At 42.2% G+C, this 15394-nt stretch overlaps 1 protein-coding gene across 1 annotated transcript in view; it reads left to right on the top strand.

Annotated features, from left to right (window-relative positions):
- The window catches only part of ACER3 (alkaline ceramidase 3), a gene marked incomplete at its 5' end in the record, with an annotated part of 33604 nt that extends 21372 nt beyond the window's left edge, over window positions 1-12232 (top strand). Inside the window, 5 exons of the mRNA XM_010022281.1 lie at window positions 3502-3560; window positions 5970-6071; window positions 8718-8822; window positions 11297-11342; window positions 11576-12232. Of these exons, the coding sequence (XP_010020583.1) occupies window positions 3502-3560; window positions 5970-6071; window positions 8718-8822; window positions 11297-11342; window positions 11576-11629 (366 nt within the window). The remainder of the gene's footprint in view (window positions 1-3501; window positions 3561-5969; window positions 6072-8717; window positions 8823-11296; window positions 11343-11575) is intronic.
- Window positions 12233-15394: the final 3162 nt, after the last annotated feature.

Genomic DNA, 15394 nt, shown 5'->3' with positions numbered 1-15394 from the left:
TTCCTGCTCTCAGATGTCCAAGAATATGTAGAAGTCTCTTTTCTTTGTTGTAACTTGCAAACACAGTTTCCAACTTCAAGCCCTTAGGCTGACTATATTTTGAAAGCTGATTGGTATATTAATAGATAAGCAGTGCTTGCCAAGAACCCAAAATGTCTCAGTGCAGTTCCCAATGTGTACACTAATATTTGAGGCTGATAAATGACTTTATTAAGCAAAGATGGGCAGAAGGCCAGGAACAGAGGAAGCAGAGAAGTAGAAATAGCAGGTTATTGCTGCTTTCTGTACTAGAAGGGTAGAGGAAGAACCAGTTTTGTATGCTCACTCCAGTGTGGAGTACCAACCTTGCCTCCAGCTTGTGTAAGAAGTGAATCTATATGATTTGCTTAACTGCCTCCACATCAAAAATGCTGCCAGACACTGAGCCCTGAAATGCTTCTTCCCCATTTGTGAATTAGAAGAATGTTCTTTGTATTTGGCCCTTTTATCAGGTAAATCCACTGTGTAAAAATGTTTTTTCCCCATTGCAAAGATACAGGCTTCAAAACTGAAATGCAAGCAGCCGTGTTTGCATCCTGAACAGCAAAGAGGGAACTGTCTGGTGTTAACAAAAGATGATGAGATTCTGCTGTTTCCTTTTGTTTCAGTTGTAGAGCAAGGGTGTTCTTTTGGCTTGCAGTCTAAAGGCACCGTGAGACAAAATAGCACAAAACTGTGGGTTTTCATCTGTCACTTAAGTGATGTGTTAGTTAAAGAAGAGGAACAAAGGGAGGTAAAGGAACTGAAAAATGAGTCGACTTGAATAAGGTAGATTCTTTATCCTTCTGAGGTGGATGGATAATACCTCACAAACTTTTGGCATGATGAAAATAGTGAATCCAGGGGTGGTAAAGGAGTGAAAGAGAAGCACTGCTCCCTGAAGTCTAAACTAAATTGTGTAGCTCTTGGTTTATAGGCTTTTAGTAAGCAGACGCACAGCTCCAGCCTCTGCTTATCACAGCACCACCACCTCGGTGCTCATTGCCTTCAGCATGAAGAGGAGGGTTGGAGCCTGCAGAGCGGAACGCTTTGTTGTTCCAGTCTTTCACAGGCTTTTAAACACGACTGTGTTTTACTGTTAACAACCTGTTTGTGTGGGGGAGCGGAAAAGGCAAGAAATTGAAGTGTCAGCTGTGGGCATCTTTTAATTCAGTCCCTCCAAGGCTCTTTTTACTTTGTTCCTTTCCTCCCTCCATGAGGACTGTCCTCTTCTGCAAGCCATTAACTAACTCACTAGGAGATACCAAGCCACAGGCATTACAAAGAAAGCTTTTCTGAGCTTTTGCTCTGATAACTGCAAAAATAGAGTTTGTAGCCTGTGTTTCAGGCCTTTAAGCCCTGTTTCTCTAGGCATAGTCTGACACTAACTCCTTTTACAAAGAACCTGAGGATAGATTGGATAAAAGCCTGAGGGTGGCCAGACCCCTAATGAGTAGGAGAGAAATTTGTCTTCATGGGTAGGTTTTTCCTCCCTCTTTGCTGCAGGAGAGCATTTTAGCAGTGGAAACTGTAGGCAGGAGGAAATGAGCAAGGAAAGGGCATCAAACTGTGGTTTGAGTTCCAGAGGAGCTTTTCTATGAGTTTCTTCCTCTCTGCAACCCTTCTCTTAAAATAAATGCCTGGTTTTGGTTAGGAAAATGAAACAGGCTGTTTCAAATGAGACTGATGAAGTAAATGGCATTGAAGTGTTAAGTTTAATCTGTATTTGTTATATGGTAGGGTCTTTTTAGGCAACATGATGAAGAATGACACCAGTATGCAGCCCCTAGCACACCTGAGCAGTCCCTTTACTTGGGATTGATGAGCACGTGGTACTCAGGCTGTCTCTGGCAGCTTTTGTTTGGTCTTATCCTGATTTATGTGCTGTACCCCAGCAAGGGGACTGGCATTAGCCACCAGTTCTGTGTAAAGTACAAGCCAGAACCAATTTGCCTTTCAAATAGTTGAGCTTTGTTTAGCTCCACAGAGCAGAACACACAGTAGTAGTAGTTTAGTTACTGAAGTGATTTGATTTTACTCTCAATGCAAATGTGCAGAATGACTTTTCATAGTCAATGTTGGAGCTGATTTTTACCTGTTGTCAAACACAAGGGCTCTTGTCTGTCTTGTTCTGGATATATGCACTGATAATTCAGTGTGTGCTATGAACCTCATCCTTAAAGCTAAGAGGAGGATGAAAATTTGCCTTTATGGGCTTTTGAAAGGTAGGTTTCACTTTGAGTTATTACAGCTATCTATTTTATATTGGATGAGTGGATCCGTGCATGTGCTTGCAGGGTAGTAATAGGTGAAAGTCCTGATAACAGCAGAGTAAGGTAGTCATTGGCTTGAAGACAGTGCAGTCTAAGAGAAGGCAAAGTACAAGAGGTCAGTACAACAAGGTAAGGACACTGGTTTGTAAACACCACTCTGAGGTTTAGTGGCTTTTAAAAATAAGCAGCAAACAGTATTTTTCTTTTTCATATAAAACAAGGCAGCATTTGATAAGAGTCAACTAAAAGAGACAGGGAAGTCAGTGAACAAGGAAGCAAAGCACAGCAAGCAGCTTGTGGGTTACAGGAGAGAGGCAAAGAACAGGGCACAACTGCTTGGAACAAACTGGCTTTGGCAGGAGGAAAAGAGTGTCCAGTGTAAAATACAAGGAAGGTAATGTCAGCAGTGTCTGAAAACCCTCCCTGCTGCAGTGGCTTCTGCATCACTTTTCAGGGCGTGATGGACCACATCTCTTCTTTACTCTGTACATCTTGTAGGTGGTGCTGTGTGGATCCTAAGCTTGTGAATAATAACAGGGAGAGTGATCTAAAGATCACGAGGCAGAAAATAAATGGTTACTTTGACTTTTTGTATTAATCAGGTGACTACACTCAAACTCATCAAGCCTACAGCGAGCCAGATCTTGCTCACGGATCCTCTCAGAGCGTGCAGCCTTCCTACTGTTTAGATTGAACCCCAACATTCTGTAATAGTTCTAAATGCTTCCTGGAAAGTTTCTCCTGTGCTGGTGCTCAGTGTGGGCACACTGCATCGTCTATTCAGGTGTTTGCTTGCAGGAAAATACATTAATCAAATACCAGTGAAGGAAATAACAGCTTTCACACACGGTTTTAGCTGATGCTTATGCAACCCTGGGCTAACGCACTGGTACACGGAAGAGGTGATGGGAGTTAGTTACCGGTTTGCTTTGAGGTGCTAACCGAGTGCCATCTAGTGTTGGCTTTCTAACGCAAGAAAGTGAAACAGCGTTTTTATAGGACTGACTTTTCCTATAATTGCATGGCTTATAATCCTGCTTTTATGTGAAACTTGTGGAAGACTTTCTGGAGAGGTAGTTACAGGGGATACTATTCTTCTGAGACTAAGAAATAAAGATCAACAGAGGCTTCAGAAATGTTGCACTCTTGTAGTGTTTTGTAAAGTCTCCTGAATCCAAGTACTGAATTTTATCTCTGTTTTTATTTCCAGATCATGTATGGAACGCTAGTTTCCATTATAGTTCTACGATCTGTTTATATAGTATTATGGTAAGTAAATGCTTCATTCAGTGTTAAAAGCTGTCACTGAGTATTTGCATCTTTCTTTTGGGGGGCTTGAGAAATGGGCAGTGGCAAAATTTCTTTAACAAAGGGGAATGGCTTGAACCTGCCAGAGGGGAGACTGAGATGAGCTCTGAGGCAGAAGCTCTTCCCTGGGAGGGTGCTGAGGCGCTGGCACAGGGTGCCCAGAGAAGCTGTGGCTGCCCCATCCCTGGCAGTGTTCAAGGCCAGGTTGGACACAGGGGCTTGGAGCAACCTGCTCTAGTGGAAGGTGTCCCTGCCCATGGCAGAGGGTTGGAACTGGAGGAGCTTAAAGGTCCCTCCATCCCAAAGTATATATGATTCTATGATTAATGTTAAGTTATTTCTGTTAGAGAAGCTGTGCCAAGCTGAAGGTCCCCTTTTCTCTAAAAGTCATCCTCATGTGCGCTTCTTACTTCCTCTACATTGCTAAAACATATTCCTATCTTTCCATTGATAGTGCTAGCCCTTGTCCCAGCCTGTTTCTACTTACGTATCAACCCTGATTTCAGCTTACTATGTTTCTTGTTTCTTGAATATCTATTAGCTTCCTATCGCTCGTATGTCTTTGTATGGGGCTTGAAGCTGTTCTGAGCTTAGAGTAAAAATTATGAACTCACAGATTCATTTGTGTTGGAAAGGACCTTAAGATCATCCAGTTCCAACCCCTGCCACGGGCAGGGACACCTTCCACTAGAGCAGGTTTCTCCAAGCCCCTGTGTCCAACCTGGCCTTGAACAGTGCCAGGGATGGGGCAGCCACAGCTTCTCTGGGTACCCTGTGCCAGCACCTCAGCACCCTCACAGTAAAGAATTTGTTCCTTATATCTAACCTGTTATCTCCCCTGTTTAAATTTGAACCCACTCCTTGTCCCATCACTACAGTTGCTGATGAAATCTCAAAGAGCAGCATGTTATTCTTTCCAGGCTGCTGCATCCTCCTATCCCCATGATTTGGTGCTGTTCTTGCCTTGTTTCCACCACGCTTCTCATCTCGTTCTTGGGGCTGCTTCCTTCCCAAGATTGCAACTTGGCAAATGTTGTGCTCTGTTCACAAAGCATGTTCCCCATTAATAAGAGATGCCAGCCTCCCTCTCATCCCTTCACAAAACACTACCATTTATTCCCTCAACAATTCTAGCTGTAATTACTTAATTACCAGCATGTACAACATACCATTTGATGCTCTTTCATGTCCTGGGCTTGCTTATGTCTCTAGAGCACTGAGTTGAGAGTATTACAGTATAGTCTCTGCCATGTACTGCATGCTGCCCATGCATTTATTAGGCTACTCAAGTTTGCTGATTTATATTGGCAGTACACTTGTGAACAAGCACAACTTGTATGTGGTTAGTTTGCCCTGTGGAAGAAGCTCTACCTGTCATGTTTTGCACATGTTGGATGCCACTGCTCACAGCTCTGAAACACGTGCTGTGTGTAACACAGCAGAGAAAAAGCAACTGGGGAGTGTGTTTTAACCCAGCATCTAAACTGTGCATTCACTATGCTTAAAGATAACTCAAACAGTATTTTGTGGCAGCCTTTTAGGGTCGGAATTGGGTTTGCTTTTGGACTTGGTGGTGGGAAAGGAGCAAAAAGCATCCAGGTAGGAAGTTAGAATTCCATGCTTCAAGCTGAAATGCAGATAGTCAGGGTACATTTATTAGTGATGCACTTTCTTCCATAAGATTCTTCAGTGTGTTTCCCATATCCTAAAGAGCATTTGCCCCCCAAATGAAATTGATATTTTTCTATCCCACATAGCACTCGACAATAAAATACAACATGAAATTACTGTTTTCTAAACCCATTCATTTGGTTAGTTGGAGTTGGAACTAGATGATCTTAAGGTCCTTTCCAACCCTAACTATTCTATGGTTCTGTGGTGGTCTACACTCACAAAACACTACAGTCACTTTGAAAGACCTTGTTTAACCAAGTGCCCTTGTATAGGGATGTCATGGATTGGGAAAGAGCCTCTTTGGGGAGAGGCCTAATTTGTAACATGGCTATTTTTTAACTGAAAGATTATGTATGGACCTGAAGAATTAATAAATATATAATAAATAAATTAATAAAATAGCCAACTTCAGTTTTCCCACTTGTTATGTTAGGAGAGAGCAGGATTTAGTGGAACATTTGGAAATACAGAATTAAAACCAGTATAAAAGACCAGTCGTGGAGAACGTGAATTCAGGAGAGAGAGGAGAAGGTGAAGCACAATATTTTAATAGATGAGATTTGAAGATGATCTTTTTCCTTTTGGGGAAAAAAGCAAAACCAAAGCAGTTTATTTGTATGTAATAGGAGTTATGTATGTTGCAAGCTGCCTTTAAAGCATCTGGAACTAAACTTTGCATCATTTCTCTCTCTCTAGGGTATACCCGTGGCTTAGAGGTCTAGGCTATACATCTTTAACTGTATTTTTAATGGGATTTTTTCTCTGGAATGTGGACAACATTTTCTGTGATAAATTGAGGTGAGTCCTTTCATTCTGGATAGCTCTTAATAGTCTTCTATTATTAGCTCTTAATAGTCTTGTTTCTTCTGTGGTGTATATTCAGGTCCATCTCAAGGTATGTATTGTACACTGCCCACAAAACATTCACAAGGGTTTTAATCCAGTTTTTTTGTGACCAGATTCAGCACTGAGCAGTGGTTTTCTCAACTTTATTTTTTAATTCATAGAATCATAGAACAGTTAGGGTTGGAAAGGACCTTAAGATCATCTAGTTCCAATGGGCAGGGATGCTTCACCCAAGGCTCTGTCCAACCCAGCCTTGAACACTGCCAGGAATGAAGCATTTACCACTTCTTTTGGCAGCCTGTTCCAGTGCCTTACCTCTAACATCAATTGAAATTGAGAGAAAGTAATGTCACTGAAGTAATTTTGAGGGACTGTGGCTTGCTGCATCATCATTCTTTTATTCTGGGAAGGGTTGATGCCAGCATCTTGACTATTTGATACGATGTTATGCTGCTGAATCCATGGTGGACAGTATTGTCCTAGTAGATTGCTTTGTCATGGTCAGATCATAGTGTGTGGTAAAGAAATCTAGTGTTCTCCATGTGCTCATTCTGGCTTTGTAGTCCCTGCACTAGGTTAGGCCAGTTGAAATAATACTCCACTAAGTCCCCTTGAAACTCTCTTTTGAAAGTTATAGGTGTGCTGGTTATAAATCATGGTGCCTCATAGAATCATAGAATGGTTTGGGTTTGGAAAGGGCCTTAAAGCTCATCCGGTTCCAACCCCTCCCACGGGCAGGGACACCTTCCACTAGAGCAGGTTGCTCCAAGCCCCTGTGTCCAACCTGGCCTTGAACACTGCCAGGGATGGGGCAGCCACAGCTTCTCTGGGCACCCTGTGCCAGCGCCTCAGCACCCTCACAGGGAAGAGCTGCTTCCTTCTATCTAACCTGAACTTCCCCTGTTTTACTTTTAATCCATCATCCCAACAAACGCTTGATCCTGTTGAGATAGAAACGTTACTTGCCAACACAGGTGGGTGGGTACACACTGACTTTGCATATATTGGCATCAGGGTTCATGTTTGCAGCTGCATCACGTCACTGCTGAGCTCACAACCCCCAGTTCACCAAACTTGCAGGTCCGTGGGGCTTTTGAACTTGTTCCTAGACTCAAAGATCACAGCAGCTGCTGAAGCACTTGTTTCCATCCTCGGTTTGTAGAGGGGAGAACAAAAGTTAGCATATTTCCTGTAATACTTGTTTGGTGCTGGGAAAGGAATAAATATGCTTGTTTACTGACTTTAATCAGATGTCAGCAGAGCCTTGGATTTCTGCAGGTGCTATTATAACTCAAGCCTTTGGAGAAAATACACTCCAGTTCCTTGTAATTCTTTAGAGGATCAAGATCTAACTTGTGAATCATCCACCTGCCTGCTCTTTTTGCTTTTAATGTTCAAAACTGTTTATCAGTTCATGTTCAGAGTTTGTTTATCCATATTTCATCAAATCCAGAGCTTATTTAAGAAAAACAACCCAAACCAACAAGAAAACATCTACAGCACTCAGCTTCCCTCATTAGATCCATGCACTTTTGAACTGAGCTTTGGTATCTCCTGCCATTCATAGGCTTGAAGGTTGTGCTGGGGTGACAATCTGTGTGTTCCACTATGTCATTCCCAGCCTGACTGAACCCAAGCTCTATGTTCATATTTGTGACTGAGCAGCTCAGGGATTAGTATTTAGTCAGGGGGATTGAACACTATAACATCAAGCAGTAAATATATGTTGCAGAAGCTGCAGGTTTTTCTTCCTTAACATCTGCCCAGGGCAGTGGTGGGATCACCATCCCTGGCAGCGTTCAGGAACTGTATCCTCCTCTTATGGGTCACCAGGGTCCATGGTGCCTCATTCTCTGCAGTGTCTGCCACGGGAGCATGGATGTGAAACCACCTCTCTCCATCTCAGCTCCTCTAATACTGTGCAACCTTTTAATTGTTTCCTGCAACTTGGCCACCTGATGTGAGAGAGCCTCAACCTGTGCACACCTTGTGCAGGCACTTACCTTTTCTCCAGGAGAAGGGGTCTGGGAGCTCATTGCAACCTACTTGCTTGTATTGAGGTCTCCTTCCTTCCTCATTCTATTCTGCCTGGGTGGAAGCAGCAGAAAGGCAGGATAAGCTTCCAAGGAAGCAGCAGAAAGGCAGGCTAAGCTTCCAAGGAAGCAGCAGAAAGGCAAACTAAGCTTCCATGGAGCTAGAGAATATAGGTGGTGTGATTGCCAGATGTTATGTCTGATGGATCCCATTTCCTTTCTCAGATGTGAACCCTATGGACAGTAGTTCACAGGGTTTTGAGGGGGAGAACGATAGAACTCATTTGGGACTGTGGGATGCCATAAATATGTTCCCTCCTATTTAAGTCCAGTAGTAACTGATCACTCATTGTATGAAGAAGCATGTGTAAGAAAGCCAGTTTGCTAAAACCTTCCTATACTGGAAGTATAAGGTGTAACTGCTGTTCCTCACACCCTGAAAGCCTGACTACCTGATGCCTCACTTGTGAAACACACATTATGTGATCTGACAATCAAGCACTGTGATTTGTGATTGCTTATCGTGGGAGATAACCCACCATTGCATGGTGTTTCATTCTTACAGAGCACTACGAGACAAGATGCCTCCTGTCGTGGGAGCTGTGACACAGTTTCATGCTTGGTGGCATATTCTCACAGGCCTGGGATCTTACCTTCATATCCTGCTAAGGTAACAAATGTTTTCTAAGCTGATGTTCATCAAGTAGGAGTTTTTCCACATTCAGATTTACTTCCAAATGTTGTATCATCCAGAAGAGCAGGAAAATGGCTCAATACTGATGGGAATTTCTCTGTCCTTTTTGCAACTAGTCTAGAAACTCTCTAAAAGCAATCTATGTTCTTCACAATATGATCTTTAAATAGTCATGGTTCCTCAGGAATACGTAATTCAGAAATGGGAACCCCATTGCAGTTAAACTGGAAAACTATTTGACAGTATATTCATTTCAAAACATAGGCTATTAATACCTTTCTGTTACTGAGCAGCAACCCTGAAGTACTTCAACATGTTTAATGTTAGAAGCATAACTCATCTCTTTGATAGGTACTGTTGCTCCTGAGAACTAGCAAGACATCATGCTGTAGGGCAGGAGAGTGACAGCTGAAGTGGTTGGAGCAGAGCTGTTCCCAGAAGGGCAGAGTATTAGTTTTAGAAGGAGACTTAAACACGAGTGTAAGTTACCAAGTCCGCAGCCAGATCTTTGTGTTGGTTTTACTCTCTACCACCATCTAGTGGAACCGGGAGCAAAGGTGGAATTTAAGCTGGAATCTGAAGGGATTTCTGTAGTTTGTTCATTATATCATGAAGTAGTGTTTTATAGCTTAACCATAACTCAGAGACTATTTGTTTAACAGACATATTCTATGTACTTCACAACAGACAGATCTCATGTACTATTGTATATGTCTGTACGTTCTAATGGTTATATTTTATGTACTGTGTATGAGGGCTGGAGCAGCTCTGCTCTGGAGCCAGGCTGAGAGAGCTGGGCTGGGGCAGCTGGAGAAGAGAAGGCTCCTGAAGGGGACACCTTAGAGCAGCTCCAGTGCCTAAAGGGGCTCCAGGAAACCTTGTAGAGGCTCTTTAGACAAGGGCCTGTAGGGACAAGCCAAGGGGAATGGCTTGAACCTGCCAGAGGGGAGACTGAGATGAGCTCTGAGGCAGAAGCTCTTCCCTGTGAGGGTGCTGAGGCGCTGGCACAGGGTGCCCAGAGAAGCTGTGGCTGCCCCATCCCTGGCAGTGTTCAAGGCCAGGTTGGACACAGGGGCTTGGAGCACCCTGCTCTAGTGGAAGGTGTCCCTGCTGTGATGCCCCTGTGTGGCTGAGAAAATACTTAGGAAACAACTGCAGGGAAAGCATCTAGTTCATTGGGGTAGGACAGACAAATCAGGCATCTACACGTTCCCCAGGGGCTAGAGCATGCAAACCTAAACTACTTTCTCTATGTAGCATGCTGGAAAAACCTTGCCTGTGCTATCCAAACTCTGTATCAGCTTGCTTTCTGTAATGAGTTTTCTTCAAGAGATTATTTCAAGCTGTTTGTGGCAGCAGGCAACCTGTCAGCCAAGATGGAGCAGCTGTTTTTCCACATATTCTGACATATTTTATATATATATATACACACATACACAGAAATGTATGTGTGAATATATACATGTGCATATTTATAGATGAGTATGTACATATGTGTGCATATATACGTATGTATATACAAAAAAGTTGTCAGAGCAGCTCCTGGAATGGTACTTACTTTCCTTGCATTTTCTCTTTACTTGCTATTTTAACCTCTGCAAAAAAGGGATAATACTGTTTTAGATGTAGAAAAACTGATATGTAATTAAGTTAACTCAAGTATCATAGAATCACAGTGGTTTGGGCTGGAAGGACCTTAAAGCTCATCCAGTTCCAACCCCTGCCACGGGCAGGGACACCTTCCACTAGAGCAGGTTGCTCCAAGCCCCTGTGTCCAACCTGGCCTTGAACACTGCCAGGGATGGGCCAGCCACAGCTTCTCTGGGCACCCTGTGCCAGCGCCTCAGCACCCTTGTCCTGTCCCTACAGGCCCTTGTCCAAAGCCCCTCTCCAGCTTTCTTGTAGCCTCTTCAAGCACTGGAGCTGCTCTAAGTTCTCTCTGGAGCCTTCTCTTCTCCACGCTGACCAATTGGTCATCACCAGTGACCACTTTACAAAGTAAGGTCATACACAGGAGAAGATCTCCTGAGGGACAAGGTGTTTAAGGATAAAAATGTGACACAGAATCGAGCTGTGCTGCTTCCCCCTCCTTGACATCTGCTCTATTTTATGGTACACTGATTTAATTTCATCCTTCTGAAACTGCAGGCTCTAGTCCCTGTTTAGTCTTTTCCCTAATGGAGAATTTCCTTCTCTGGGTTTCTCTCTTTCCCCCCCACATAGGTGATAGGGTAAGTTAATTTGCTAATCATAGTCTAAGACAGAGGGATTTACTGTAGGCTAATGTCTCCTATTTTGTGTAAATCTAGGCGGAGGGGGGGGGGGGGGGTAGCCCTGCAATCACAGAAGCAATTGTTTTCTAGTTGGAAAATTGGGATTAGTGCATCTTTTTTGGTTTCTATACTGTCTTATACATGAAATTCTAAGCACATTTTTCTCCTTTTCCTCAGTTTATACACAAGGACACTCTTCCTGAAACACAGGCCAAAGGTGAAGGTAAGCAAGCAGTATTTTGTGTCCATTAATTCCACTCCACTATTTGGATACCTCATGCTTTGAACTTGCACTGGCACTCGCTGGTTATACCTGTTAGGGTACTGTCTTTGATGTCTACTTACATCTCCCAAGTAATGAAGTTGAAACAATGGTTAATAGCATTTGGTTTCTGTTTCAAGAGACATAATATTCTAGGAAATCTTTTCCCCTCTTCCTCTTTTTTCTTTTAACAGTTTGTCTTTGGAATCTGGCCTGTTCTTCTTGTGGAGCCACCCAAGAAGTTTTGACTGAGACCCAGGCAGTCTCCTGCGATCACCTAGCCTGGCTGAATAAAGAGAGTCAACAGTTCCTATGGCTGAAGTGTCAAAACTTAATGGATCAATACAACTACCATTGCTACAAAAGGACTTCTCTGTGTTCCCAGGCCAGCACAGAGCAAAGAGTTGGCACATTAGGGAAATAATGTTTAGTACAGCTTTATTCTAAGTTGTTAAAACAAAGATTAAGACACAAATATTTTTATGTATATATTGTATAGCTGATGATACTGAGCTAATATTTCGTGCTGGTCACAGAAAACTAACCATTTTTGAAGTGGAATTGCAGATGTTTTTCATTCAGTTGTTCTTTCTGTGGTTGAAACTAATATTAGTAACTGAATGACAAAAGCAGGCCTTTGATGGCCAAGCTAAGCATTTGTGTGGCCTATAGTGAACTGAATGCTTAACCTGAACTACTTTAATCTTGCACTTTTATACAACTAATGAAGTATGTAATGATTGATTTAGGGCTTTACTCTATCCTGCTTTCCACAGCCTCCTTTGCCATTTATATTTGAAGCAAAACAGTTGGGATACCTGTGCCATTTAGTTCCTTTTGTACCAAACTTCCATTTTCTCTTCAGTCCAACTGAAGTATATCGTGGAAGATGTTCCAGGCTGTGACCAGCAGAAGACACTTAACATGGTGAAGCATTATAAGGGTTCTTATTTGTGTGTGGAAACTGAGTTCCTCATTTGTTTGACCAGTGATCCACCAGGAGACTGCAGGGTGACTTGTATTAACACAAGAAACACTTTTGTTATGTTTTATAAGTATTATTTTCATGCCTCCCTTTTCTATCATTACTTTTTACTCCCCACATCCCATTCACACACAGATTGACAAACACCTTTGATGTGTGCTAGTTCAGCTTTGAATTCATCTCTTCCCCTTATTTGATAAGTCTTAAATACTGGTCTGGCTTTCAGAAGCATCTTCTTACTCAGACATATTGAAGAGATAGTAAAGAACAAGGTTGGTGTATAAAACTGGCAGCACTTTGCTTCCTCTTCATCTGTCCATCACACGGTTACTCTGTGGAAAGTTGACCACCTTTTGGAGACCAAGCTTTGGGGATTAATAGATGAGACAAACCCTCTGGTTTGTGCCATATTATCTACCCAGATGATGAAAATTAGTAAGAAAGCATAAAGAAAACACTGAACTGACACAGTTCTTCCAAATACTGTATCTCAAACTGGGGGCTGTGGGTTCGACTCTTCAGATCTTGGGACAACAGAGTCTATCTCTGGGCCTGCTTGCTGCAATGCTATGCAATTTTTGTCTGCTTTTGATGCTCTGAGGGATTTATCCTTCTTGCCATGAAGGGAAAAAAAGGGAAATGCTCAGACTGATTGGAAATCCCATTCTGTGTTGATTTAAATCACGCCCAAAGCAGCAAGGCATGGTATTACACCTACATCTGTCTCCCAGGTCATAGAGTCCTGGCTATTGTACAATCAGTGCTGACTGAAATGGTCTCCTCCATCAATATCTCCTCCTTTAATGTCTTTTTTTTTTCCCCCCTATTTGCAGCTCAGCTGCATCTTCTGTGTCCATCAGTAGCGCTCCCACTGATGTGAATCTCCAAATAAAATCACTACTTTTGTTACATGACTGACCCTGGACTTTTGGGATCAAATAGATCTAAACACGGGTCTAGAAAAAGATATTTAACCTTGAGTGACTTCAGTGAGGTTTAAGCACGTGCTGAGAGCAGCACATTTCAACCTAGAAAACACTACAAAGACTCCTGAAGGATAATGTTAGAACAGATTTGTTGTCAGTAGGTTCCAGTTCCATAGCCAAGGTCAGCATCTGTGTGTGATCTTCAGACTGGAATCACAAGCACAGAGGTGGGAAGATGCTGCCTTGGATCAAGTGTCTTTAATTATGTATTTTGTAAAGAGATTTGATAACTGTTCTAAAAATGTAGCTTAAAAAGAAGTGCCTGCCTATTCATCTCCAGGCTCTCAAGCATGCTTCTGCACACTGTAGCTGGTTGTCTTATTTAGTTTGTATTTAGTTTACATGTTTTCATAAGTTAGGGAAAGTGTCCCATAACAGGGACAGTGCAGCAACAAGACACATCAACAGTCACTTGTGACACCTGCTAGAGATGGTATTATTCTTAAGAATATGAACAAACCCTTTATTTTAGTGGCCTTAGTTTTGTTGCTGGAGGATGTGGGGGCTCTGGTTGGTTTCCCTGTAATAGCAGGGACCAGAGAGTGCTGAAAAGCCACTTTATTATTGATAAAACATCTCTGTAATGGTTTATATTAAAGAAATCTATTGATTTTCCTACACATTTGCAACTAGGAAGTGTATTTCTTTTCCCCGATCTTGTTGAATTGAGTTGTCAGGATTTAAAAAACAAAGGTGGAAAAGCTCTTGTTTGAATTACATGCTGCTGTTAGCTTTTCATTCAAATATTGTCACTGATGTTTTTATCTTTAAAAAGAATTCTTATGCAGATTGGCTTCTTTCTTCATTCCAAATGACCAAAACCATGCACACCTCTACCACCCTTCCAGCAGCCTTTGTTTCAGGTTATGTTAGACCCTGAAGAATGTAATTTCTGTATGTTATCTTTTATCCTATAAATAACCTAAAGTGATGGGTGCTTTGGTTTGACTGCCTTACTGATCTTGGGAGTGATACTGAAGATGCTAAGCCAGTCTTAACTGGGTGTCACTGAGATTCAGACTGCCTATTCTAGTGCCTGAAAAGACATCCTTACTCCTGTAACGTGTTAAATGTCTGTTAAATTGCTTTATATTTATACCACTTGTATGACATGCTGATTTCTTTCACTACAAACCTTAGAGCAGCACATCCCAAACTTTTCTTGCACTATATCTTGTATCTTTGATCCCATTTTTCGAGTAGGATTCAGACAGCAGCTACTTTAAGGGGGATTACGGAAGTAGCTTGTGTTGTTTCATATGAATCCTACAGGATGTGTTGGACAGACTTGATAGCAGTGAACTCTTTTTATTCTTTAACATCTTTGAAGAACCAGGACATCTGCCACCTTACAACCATCAGTTTGGCATAGATGAGCAGCAAGCAGTTCTGCAGACCATGAGTTGAATAATTCTTCCTTGGATATAAGAGAAAAGCCTCAAAATTACTTTCCCAGTACAGATCAACACCATCCCTTATGCTGGGAATCTAGATTTTCTGGATACAGCTCAAGACATGCATTATCCATAACAGAAGCTAAGACATGGTAAACAGAAATGTGCCATCAGGAGGAATATCATCTGTGTTTGTTGGTTTGCAATATTAGTCATCTCTGGACTTCATTGTAATGCTTTTTCCTCTATCACAGGGAAGATGTGCTACCCACAAGGCTCCAGAAGGCCACCCCAGAGTGAGAATTGGAACCTGCAGTTGATCACTTGCCAATCTACCTCTGTTATGTGTTGTACTATACCTGTGCCCTTAATTCTATCTGCCTGAATGTGCTGACGTTAGAGCAGCCTGACTTAGACCATGCAACAGTATTATATTGATCTGTGGCTGACTGTTCGCCCTCCATAACCAGCTTTTTCAGTGTCTGTCACTCTTAGGTTGTGCTTAGTCTGTGGTTCATCTATATGGAGAAGTCTGGCAGCTTTAGAAAGAGATACGAGTAGGAGGACTTTAACTCAGACGTGTGAAGTGAAACCTTCTGGGCAATTAAGTTACATTTAAAGCTAAGATGCAAACAGTATCACTTGTTT

Source organism: Nestor notabilis, unplaced genomic scaffold (genome assembly GCF_000696875.1).
Source record: "Nestor notabilis isolate BGI_N333 unplaced genomic scaffold, ASM69687v1 scaffold7379, whole genome shotgun sequence".
Classification (NCBI taxonomy): Eukaryota; Metazoa; Chordata; class Aves; order Psittaciformes; family Psittacidae; genus Nestor; species Nestor notabilis.
This window is presented reverse-complemented; position numbering and strand designations above follow the sequence as displayed.